The sequence below is a fragment of the Fukomys damarensis genome, unplaced genomic scaffold (assembly GCF_012274545.1).
Source record: "Fukomys damarensis isolate Sample0158 unplaced genomic scaffold, DMR_v1.0_HiC HiC_scaffold_37, whole genome shotgun sequence".
Lineage (NCBI taxonomy): Eukaryota > Metazoa > Chordata > Mammalia > Rodentia > Bathyergidae > Fukomys > Fukomys damarensis.
The window spans coordinates 33,351,052-33,362,345 of record NW_022900949.1 but is presented as its reverse complement, the minus strand read 5'-3'; the positions used below and the strand labels follow the sequence as shown (position 1 = coordinate 33,362,345).

General features: G+C 38.3%; 1 protein-coding gene across 4 annotated transcripts in view; it reads right to left on the bottom strand.

The window, feature by feature from the left end:
- Kbtbd12 (kelch repeat and BTB domain containing 12) overlaps positions 1–11,294 on the bottom strand; it is a 58,748-nt gene that overhangs the window by 45,796 nt on the left and 1,658 nt on the right. For 3 of the 4 annotated variants that reach the window (XM_019206536.2, XM_010617272.2, XM_019206538.2), the window contains exons 2-4: positions 8,680–8,781; positions 5,347–6,523; positions 844–1,114 (exon numbers count right to left, since the gene is read on the bottom strand). In XM_019206536.2, the coding sequence (XP_019062081.1) occupies positions 844–1,114; positions 5,347–6,416 (1,341 nt within the window). In that variant the 5' untranslated portion in view covers positions 6,417–6,523; positions 8,680–8,781. The remainder of the gene's footprint in view (positions 1–843; positions 1,115–5,346; positions 6,524–8,679; positions 8,782–11,294) is intronic. The other variant, XM_019206537.2, reaches the window with a different exon arrangement.

The following is an 11,294-nucleotide window of genomic DNA, read 5'->3' as shown; positions in this document are numbered from 1 at the left end:
GAAAAAAAAAAAAAAAAAAAAAAAAAAACAACAAAAACAAAAACATAGAAGTACCAGTTTTATCACAGGGCAAATCTGGAGAAAGAAGAAATAATATAGGCAAAAATACATTTATATTATCTTATGGGGATGGCAAATGAGATACGAGGCTAATTTTTATTAAAAGGACTGGATGACCAGTGGAGAGCAGCTGGAGAGACACTACTGTAAACGCCTAGGGACTCAAGAGGACACTGAAAAGAAGAGAGAGGGTCACTGCGGTCACACTACTGACTCTGCAGTTTTGGCTGTCATCACTTCCTCAGGCTTCAAGGCAAACAGTATTGTGCTGTCTCCATCACTGATGCTCAACAAAAACAAAGTGTTCACAATCGTGATGTACTTTTCCTGGACAGGATTACACTAGCACAGGACCAGTATTTTGGGTTCCCACTTAAGAGTAAAATTTTAAATCTGGAAGAGATCTATGAGCCTCTCGTTCCAGGTCACACAGCTATTGGATCTGGGACTGGTCAGGGATGAGGATCCAGCTTCCCCGCCTCTTCTTACATGTTCCCTACAGATCATCCTTCAGCACAAAACATCTTTCATAATTGGCAAGGAGGGGAAGGACGAGGAAGAATACAGCATGAATACCAAATGAAGTCATGCCTATAAATAACACACTGAAAATCCATTCTTCTAAATTGCTTCAACACTTTAAAACCTTAAATTTATATCTTGTGAGGCAGAAAGCAGTTTATCAAAATGTAAGTCATACTCTTGTACTTAACAACTGCGGCATTTTCCAATAGAGCCAAACAGCAGAGCCATGCCATTTAGGTACACAAGAAATCTGTTAACCTGAGGGGTCCAGCCTCCGATCACATAGAGTTTATTTTTCACTGTCACTACAGCATGACACGCCAACGGGAGTGGAAGAGGAGACACCCTTTTCCAGTTGTCTCGTTCTACAGAGTACTTATCGACACAGTTTGTAACGAGGTACTGGTTTTTACTTTTCATCTGACCTCCTACAACATAGAGGTCATTATGGACACTGCCCAGAGCATAGAGCTCCCGAAATTCAGTTGTGCATAATTTTTCCCAAAACTGGTTTCCTCTATCATGATACCTGTAAATCAACAGAAAGAGAACTCAGGATTAGAGTTATCATGAAAACAACTCACCCAGGACACGTACTACTAAAGCTGCTTTTCCAATTAAAAACGATGAGTTCTAGCCCTTCTAATAGTAACATAAAACAGTGGTATAGGTTCATTTTTTAAAGGATTGGTGAACAAAATATAATGTGCTTAAAAATGACTGAGCAAGTCTACCTGAAGAATTTCAGAAAAAATAATATATAGAAAAGTACAGATTGCCCAGGACTAGCTTGCATTTCCTAATTCTGGGAAAGAAAATCAAGAATGAATAGGAAAGCTTTTCAGTAAATCATTTGTAATTCTGCCATTACAGAACAATTAAAAGAAACAAAAATGTATACATCTGCCTTATTCTGGGGACACAAAATATCACTTTAATACTATACTAAACAAATCATGATTTTAGGACAGAATCTAAAAATACCTCAATTCAGGATTTCAAGCAGGATGCGAGCTATGTAGAGTTTTAAGGATTGCTGTAGTACTAATGGTTTTAACACTGGGTCAAGGACACTACATGAAAACACTGTATGGAAGGAAATGAAGAGGAGAGGTGAGGGCCCTGTGAGGGAGAGTAATGGGGATGGATAGGCTCAAAATATTTCTGGCACGTGTGAAAAGGCCACTATGAAATCTTGTGCTTTGTAAAATTAATATACACTAATACAAGAAATAAAGAATACTAATTTTTTTAAAGCAGAAAGTTGCATGTTAATGAAATAAAATACTTAAAAATTCAAATAAACCCCCACTCCTGTAGAAGGCTGCTGGACATTTCTCAACTATTTTAATCAACTAGATATGGTAACTTCTTATAGGAATAGTTCCAGCAGACTAAAGGGAGTTGCAGGAGACAGGGCCGCTGGGAGATATGGCCTCAGTGCCTGTTGACGTCTGACATAGTAACGAGCGTCTGGAGGGGAAAGCAGTAAGTACTTACTGTGTATATTTTGTCTTGTAAGTCTATTTTTCCAATTATGATTTGGAATACACAGTCTGAGAAGGACACTGTACAAGTACAGTGTGATAAAATATGTGAGATTAAATGTCCCAGAAAACTTAGACAGTATATGGAATTAAAGATATAAAAACCCAAGAGAGCAGGGAAAATAAGTGAAAAGATGTTCTGTTTGGAAAGAGTAACAGTGATGAAGGAGTTATGATACGTTGTTTTGTACAGGGTACAACTTTTAAGTAACATCTGAAAGTCATATAATAGGAGTTTTCCCCCAGCTGTTCTGGGCTAACTCTCACACTCCCCAGAGAGAACATTTACTTCAGGCTCCGCAAGGAAGTAGGAGGTGTGTTCCTTTCCTGGAGGGCCTATCTGGCTTGTCATCATCAAATGCAGGAGTTTACCAAACCTCACGAGGCCTGTCTTCTATATAATTTAAGGCAGAAAACCAGTCTCTAGAATCACAGGTATTATTTTCACTACTATTTTTAATTGTATGGAGTTTAGAAGAGAAAGAAAGATTAGTTATCTTTATGTGGGGGTTACTGAAATAAAGCCAACTGAATGAATATAGAAATAGAAGTGAAAATACGTTTTGGTATTCTGAGACATAGTTTAAGAAAGTAGGCTGGGAACAGAATACATCCCGAGGAGGGTGGGAAGTACACGTCTGTTGGGTGATTGCTAATCTGATTTTTATAGTAACATTTAGAACTGAAAATCGGGAGAGAAAATACCCAGATTAAACTATAAAACTTCTTTGTAAGAAAAGTGGATATAATACAAAAAAAGTAAACAATAGTGACAAAGGAACCAACATTAACAGCTTAATATCTGAAAGCTGACACATACCCTCTTGTATGCTGAGAAGGGGAGATAAGCAAAGGAGACAGAAAGGCGTATCTTTGTCCAAAGAAATGCCTACCAGAGTACCAACTTCCTCCTTTAAGAACACATCTGCATGGGAATCTATGCACTGCAGAGAAAGGGCAAATAAAGAGCATCTGGACAAAGATGAAAGGATTAAGAAACAGAAATAGTACTGGAGTGAAGTACCACAGCATAATACATTTTTCACATGTAGCACAAAATAGGCACTAAGGTGACCTTCTGCCAAAGTGTTAGATTTTAGCTACTCAGGCATTGCCAGAAGTTTCATTTAAGCTAATAGCAAGATAATCCTATTACTGGAAGAAATAGTAGAAGTAACTGGTAACTTTTACCCTAATTGTTATAGTATAAATCTAAAGTGTCCCCCAAAAGTCTCATCTGTTCGGAGGTAGGGCTTTCAGAAAGTGATTAGATCATGAGAGTTCTATCTTCATCAAGTAGATTAATCCACCGATCAGTTCATTAGCTAATGGGCTTCTCAGGAGTTGGGGCCTAACTGGATGAAACAAGTCACTGTGGGCACAGCTCTGAAGGGTATATTTTGTCCTTGGCCTCTTGCTTTTTGTCACTCTGTGTCCTGACTACCCTGAGGCAAGCAGCTTCCTTTTCCCATACCCTTCTACCATGATGCTCTGCCTCAACTCAGCTCACAGCAGTGGAACCAGCCAACCAAAGACTGAGACTTCTGAAACTGTGAGCCCAGGAAAATCTTTGCTCTCTTTAAGTCAACCTTCTCAAGTTATTTTGCCACAGTGACAAATCTCACTAGCACACTAATTCTGAGCAAAGCTGAGATGCTGTGTGTTATTGGGAACCTGTTTGGATTCAAGACAGACTAGAAAGGAAACCATGCAGTATATAGAAAGAAGGGGAGTAGGATTTCAAACTAGGTAAGAACAAAGATGTCTGAGGATCAGAACAAAGACACTTTCACAAAGCTGGATATTTATTAAAAATAAGTTCTGATGAGAGAATTGTGGACTGTTGAGTTGAGGACAAAGAGCCATCTAAAGGACCTGAGGTACTTGGTCAAGAGGCCCTAAGATGAAAGAAAGGTGGCCACCCTAACCAAATCAAGTATAAAACAAGTGCCTGGATCCATAAGAACCATGCTGGAGAGCCAAAGCTTTCTCCTCCATAGGGTCTGACACCCTGGTTCTGTGGTCCTCACCTGAGAATCCTGAGCAAGGCTGTTCCTTTAGCTCAGTAACATGTGTTGCCATCATGGTGTGGGTCTGGACCATACACCCAGGGCTCTGCATCCCCATAGGAGAGGGACACACACCCTTGGAGTATGGATGTGGAGAAGGGAGGGGCTGTAGTTCAGGATGGATACTGTAATGCTCAGTGACGACAGACAGCAGGACTCTGTGTCCCTTCTTTGCTCATCTTGATGGTCACAAAGAATGACTTTCTGACTGAGAAGTCAGATAAGGTGCTGAGAGGGGGAGAGGAGAAAGGAAAGTTTTACTGTCTAGTGTTTATTCTACGTGTATATTTTATATTCATCCAGTTAGATGTAAACACTATTCATGACTACTTGCTGAATAAATGGTAAGTGTGTGTGTTCTCACAAGTAAGACCCAGATGACGCACTACGGATCAGCATGCACTCTTGCTCCTCTCACTCAAATCCCAGGATTAAGGCATTCTCAGGCTATGGGCGTTTTTTCAGTATTGGAGGTTTAGGAAGGACTCACAAATTAAAGTCAGAGCATGAAAACTTTCTAACTAGGGAAAAAAGCTGCTATTCTGAATTGCAATTTTTTTTTGGTGGTACCAGGGACCGAATTCGGGACCTTGCACTTGTGAGGCAGGTGGCAGCACCACTGAGCTAAATCCCTGGCCCCTGAATTATAAATTTAAAAAATGCATTCAAAAAATGTCTGGGTTAATCAACTTTCTCAGTATTAAAAGTTATATCAATTGATATAACTTTTTGTACCAAAAAACAAAACAAAACAACAAACCAGAATAAACAAACAGACAGACAAAAAGTTATATCAAGATCATTAAAAACAAAGTGATATATTATGCCTTATCATAGGAATAAATAATGAAAGGTAAGAGTGGAAAATCCAATTGAATCACAGCATACATACATTTAACTTAGGCAAATTTAACAAAGTAACAGAGAAGGAAATTTTAAAATGTGAGCAATTATGAATGTCACATTTATGCTATATTTATACTTATGGTTCCATACATATGCATACATAAAACACTGTTATGCATGCTATTCTTTAGAGAAGATTTACAAGGTAATTTTGAATACACGTAATTTAAGATATGACCACACAGATGTACCTGCCAATGTCAAAGTAAGACAAAAACAATTTTCTGCTAGATACAAACCTATAGATTTCGACATTCTTGTTCTTTTGTCTAGAGAGTCTGGAGGCACTTGCTTCCCCAGCCACAATGATAGTGTTATTTTCCATGACAACGCCAGTACACACGGTCCCTAAACCCTCCCCATACTTGGGAGACGAGATGAAATAGGTCTTCTGTGAAGCAGGATCATAACAAAAACTTGCGTCCCCATAACTTCTATGTCTTGACCTGATTCCTGAAGAGTTGTTGCCAATGCAGAGCAGAAGGCTGGTGGTCTCCATACCATAGCGCAGGTTCAGAGAGTGCTGCTGGGGTGTCTTGATGGCTTTGAACGCATTCTGAATGATATCAATGCAGCCTGCATCACACAGCAGCATTGTATTCCTTCTGAGGGCCTGTCTTAAAAAAGAAGGATTTATAAGTTCCAATCTGACTTGCTTCAAAAGCTCAACCAGATGCTCTGTGCGCAGGTCTTGGTTATGATTTACCCATCTCAGGACCAAGTCCAGAATGCTCTCCTCTCTGGATATGTTTAGATCATCTGATTTAATAAGTGTCAGAAATTGGTGCACTTCCACGTCTAGTATTTCTTCATGTAAGCTCACCTCGGCAAAGTGCTGATATAAATACTTTTTTGATTGATCGGCTAAATCCTCGGCTCCAATCTGCTTTGCAAAATAATAGATTCCTACACAGTTGGAGGCATCCATGTGGTCCATCATGTATTTCTGACACACACTGAAGACTTCTTCCATTTGCATAAAGTAGGCAGCCATAGCCACAGTCTGCACATTAGCATTGTTGATCTCCAGAGCTGCGCTGTACATGTAATTTAATATCACTGACACGCTCTCTGCTGTGATGTCATAGAGTACGACTTCCCTCTGAGTGCATTCAAGCAGTCCACAGGTGAACATAGCTTTGAAATAAGGACTAAATGCAGCCAGGACCAGCCTGTGGCAAGGGAATTTCTCCTCTTCAGCTATGAGCACCACATCAGTCATTTCTGTTAATTCTCTCATTTTCTTAATTTTATTCAGTAAGTTCAAGCTATGTTGGTATTTTTTTTGTACCTCAGTCTTGCACTCCATGACACAGTCTCCAGTGTTTTGGATCTTCTTTATGCTTAGCTTGATTCCTGAGGAGCTATTTGCATTTCTGGTTACTCCCAAATTAACAGAGATGCCATGAAACGCTCCTGAGGGTAAGGAAACAAGCAGTTTTCATCTCACAAAGAAAAAATCTCTTTAATTGAAATATTCAGCATGAGTGCTAAGATGTATTTAAAAATAAATATTATTCATTCTAAACAGAGCAGTTTAAGACAGTTATTTTTGCATCTGAAAAATGTCTTTGATGTGTAAACTGCAAATTATTAACTGCTACCAAAATATTTCCTAAACATCAGTAGAGATTTCTCTAGGATTGCAAAGTCTTCTTTCCCAAAACGAAAAGCCATTCCAGTTAACAAATAAGGCTAACCTGCAGGTAGAGGGCACAGGGACATCAGTAACAGTTTCTCTAGATGTAATCTTACCCAAAAGCTTACATACATCCTCTCTGAAAATGCATCTGTGTGTTATAATCACCTGACTGGGGTCAGGTAGTACAGATCCTGGAAACTGGATGACTGGGAAAAAAGTCCACTAAAATTCTGCTAAAACTTTGATATTGGACAAATAATTCAAAGCAGTAGATAATTCAAAGATTCTTTCTACCGGGCTTTGGAAAGCACAGGCAAATGTCTGCTAATCGAAGAATTCATGGTATTTAAACTTCCAACTAAATCATCCTAAACCTAGAAAATGCACCAAAGCCTTCCAGTTTCTCTGTCCTCCCTCTTTGCTCAGCTTCTCTTTGTCCCCTATTTCACAGTGGCAGAACCGAACTGCGCCTTGCTTTAAAAAGCACTCGTCTAATTAAAAGTCTCTTCAAGCTGGTGGTGCCATCTTCACCTTCCCGGGGGCAATAGAAAGGGGAGGTTTCAACAAAGTTAATTAGCTGCTTTGATTTACAGGATATTCCTAGAGCCAGGAACCTTCACGTGAGATTTCCAGTCTCTTCCTCCTTTCTTACCTTCTACTTGGCTATAAAGATGCATTTAGTGAGAATAAATGTTGAGGGCAGAAAAGTTAGTACTGGGATTTAATAAAGAAGGGCAGGAGAGATTTCAATAACATGAACACAAAATTTGTCTGCTACAAAGGGTAGACATTTTCTAAACTTCTGAAACCCTTTAAAGAATTAAAAATCTCACGAGAAATGACATTTTTGAGCATTGAATTAAAGCTTATTTTAGGAACAAGTGTTACACATGACAGGAATGTTTAATTGTGTAGTGACAACTCTAAGACCTATGGAGCACCGGACTGCAGCCTGTGGAATTATAACAACTAGCCAATCTCAGAAGCTGTACACTTCAACCTCTCCTACCCTGTGTGCTGGATTTTCTGGCATTAATGGCTCAGTTATTTCTGGTTGCAATACCAGGGACTGAACTGAGGGCCTTCACATTAAGCTATATCCACAGACTGACTCTCTCTCTCTCTCTCTCTCTCTCTCTCTCTCTCTCTCTCCAAGGACTCATTAAATTGATAAGTTATTCAGGTTGGGTTTGAACTTGCAATCCTCCTGCCTCAGCCTCCTAGACTGCAGGGATTATAGGTGTGCACAGCCACTGACAGGTAATATCTTTTTAAAAAAAATAATTTTATTGGTATATTTTAGGTATGCAATATAATGACATTCATCATTGGAGATTTGTACCTTTACATGATATATCTTATTTCTTCCCATTCCCCTGCCCTTCCTTCAGCCCCTCCACCCCTCTCTATTTGCAATGACTTTGTTTTCATTTTCTGGTATTAATTCCATTCCCTTTTTTCCTTTCCCCTGTCCCTCCCACTTCCCCTTCCCCTTTGCACCTTTTCTTCCTATTTCACATTATCTATTATACATTTTGATTCTTATTTAAACTTTTAGTTTCTTGCACCAGAGAAACTATTTGGTATTTACACATATATGTGTCCTATTTATTTCACTTAAGAGAATAGCCTCAATGTGTACCTATTTAGCTATAAATATCTCTAATTTCTCATTATTTTTGGCTGAGTAGTACTCCATTTTATTTTTCAAAAAAGCCCACATATTCTTTATTCAGTCTTCAGTTGATGGGCAAATAGGCTGTTTCCAAGTTTTAGCTATTACAAACTGACAAATAATACCTCATAAACAACTTCGTAGTGGATAGTGTTGGGTTTCCTAAGTGTCTAACCTGCTCTCAGCTGGTGCAGTTAGAGTGGGACTGACTCCCCACCCCTTACTACTGTTACTGGTTAAGGGGCGGCACCATACCTGAGGTTGGCCTCACTAGTGTGAAGCGGGGGTCTCTGGTTCAATGACCAGGGGTTCACATGTCGTACAGGAGGGAGGTCAGAGGCTGCCACAGCCATGTCCCTATAAAATAGCATGAAGTCAAAGCAAATACAGAGCACAGGCAGGGTAGAGCTATAGAATTTGAAACAGGCCTTATATCCATATTTTTCAGTTGTGAGAGACAGTTTAAGCTGATTTTAATTGGGATTGATGATATTTTTAATAAAGAATTCTTTCTGTGTAAGTGGTATATGCAGAAATATTTAGAAAAGGTTGCATAAGGTAACTGTATTTATATAAAATATTGTTGTTATATTCTTATATTTTTCTATTATTAAACTGTCATGTAACAGAACCACTGAAACCTCTTCTTAGTCTCCTTTATCTTTGATAAAAAGCAACAGTTACTTAAATCACCCTTTGGAGTTTGTCTCTTCTCAGGAAATGGACACAAAGTCTGTACCATTACCCTTCCGTCTAGTGCAAGGGTTGGCACAACAGGGCCAGAGAGCAACTATTTTAGCTTTGCAGGCCATACAGCCTCTGTCACAATCATCCAGGTTTGTAAACTAATGGGTGTGGACTGTGTTCCAGGGCAATGTTTTACAGATGGTGAAATGTGAATTTCATATATTTTTGCATCATATTTTTACATGTCATAAAATATTATTCCTTTTTAATTTTTACAAGTCATTTAAAATTATGCAATCTATTCTTAGCTCATGGGTTACACAAAAACAAGTGGCAGGTTGCCGACTGCTGCTGTAATGTTATAAATAAACCCATCCTCTAGTTTGTGAGTAGGATAATATTCTGTCTGTGTGACTAATCTCCACTTCTCTTAGATCCAGCTGAAGAGTTTTGAGAGGAAAATGTTCCTGTTTTAAAAAGATCACCTAGTTGTCCTCAGATTCTCAGATCTTGAATAAATTCTGCACATGAGTGCAACTTCCCTGTCTCAAAACTGGCTTCAGCAAACAATAAAAAAGGAGAATTTCTTTTAAAATAAAAATAACCTTTTCAAACACTCAAAATAAACATTTATTATGAAATTTTACAGCAGGCATATATATTTGTTAAGCATCCTTTCCTTCCACTTGGCCTTTATATAAGTTTCAAAAGCTATTCTAATTGCTATGGATTAATAGATCAAATGAATTTATTGATGGAAATCCTGAAAAATGCCTGTGAAGTTAAATTGGCCACTACACTTCAAAAACATTCTCAGTATTGTTTTTTTTCTTTTTGTCTTTTTTTTTTTTGGACAGCGTCTCGCTACGAAATCCAGGCCGTCTTCGAACTCAAAGTGATCCTCCCACCTCAGCCTCCTGAGTGCGCCGCGACACCCAGCTGCAGCATTGCTCCTGTACGCAGAGGGTGCACAGAAGACATTGTTGTGGCAGCCGGGGACTCAGAAGTGAGAAAGCCCGGGGTCTGAATCCTGGGTTAGCTGCTTATGTGCTGCAATCTTAAATTTATTTAACTTTTCTAAACCTTAGTTTCCTCCTTGATATAATGGTGATAAATTACATAAATAGTCATAATAGTCTTTGGCATCCAGGAGTCCAGTTAAAAGGTTAGAAATGTAGATTTCGGTTTGCATGACTGAGGCCTGGGTTTGGACCCTTGTTCTACTGATCAGTAATATGAACATGTTCGTTGGCCTCTTTAAGTTCTAGTTTTCTCACCCTGAATTTAAGACTTGAATATATGGGGAGAAATGAAGAAGGCCATGTGTGCAGAACTGTAATTTGCATGGTTAATTTACTTGGTAAAGCTGATGCAGAATATACCTGTACAAACTCTTTTCAAACACTGAAAATATTTGGGTGCACATACAAACCACTTGTTGATACAGACTCAGCTCATAAATGAAGAGAGCTGACAGCAACTTTTTCTCATAATGAGGGCAGAGAGTGCATTCTCCTTTCATCAGCAAAACAAAACTGTATAAATGTTCTCAATGATATCAATGGGAAGTTATTCTCTGCTCCAATTTATAGAAGACTGAACTGGTGAATTCATAATAATAGTACCCATAATAATGGAGAAAAATGAGTAGCAAAGATAAATATAAATCACAAGAATAAAGCCTGATTACTTTGCAAATCCACAATGCACTTATACCCATGTTTGTTATATTTAAGAAGTGGACTGCTATAAATTTTAGTGTGGTGCAGAAATGTCAGTTTCCTTAAACCACAAGCATTTTGCTTTTATGTTTTATTATCTTCATATTATCTTTACAGTTGCTATTTTTTCTGACTAATGGATGACACCTGACCATGCCTTCCTCTTCATGAAGATTTTCCATATTTTGCTGAAGTTAAACTAATTTAAATTTACAGCAGCACTGGTTGAAATAGTGAAAATTTGGAAAATTACCTCAATGTCTATTAAAGCGATAGACTAGTATGTGCACTCAAAACAATGTTGTACAACAGGAAAAAATGAACTAGATCTACATGTATCCACGTGGATAAATCTTTGTACATGTGAAAGACTACAGAATAATGCTGCACACTGTTAATGTTTAAAATATGCAAAATAGTATATTTCTTTTCTTTCTTTCTTTCTTTTTTTTTTTTTTTTTT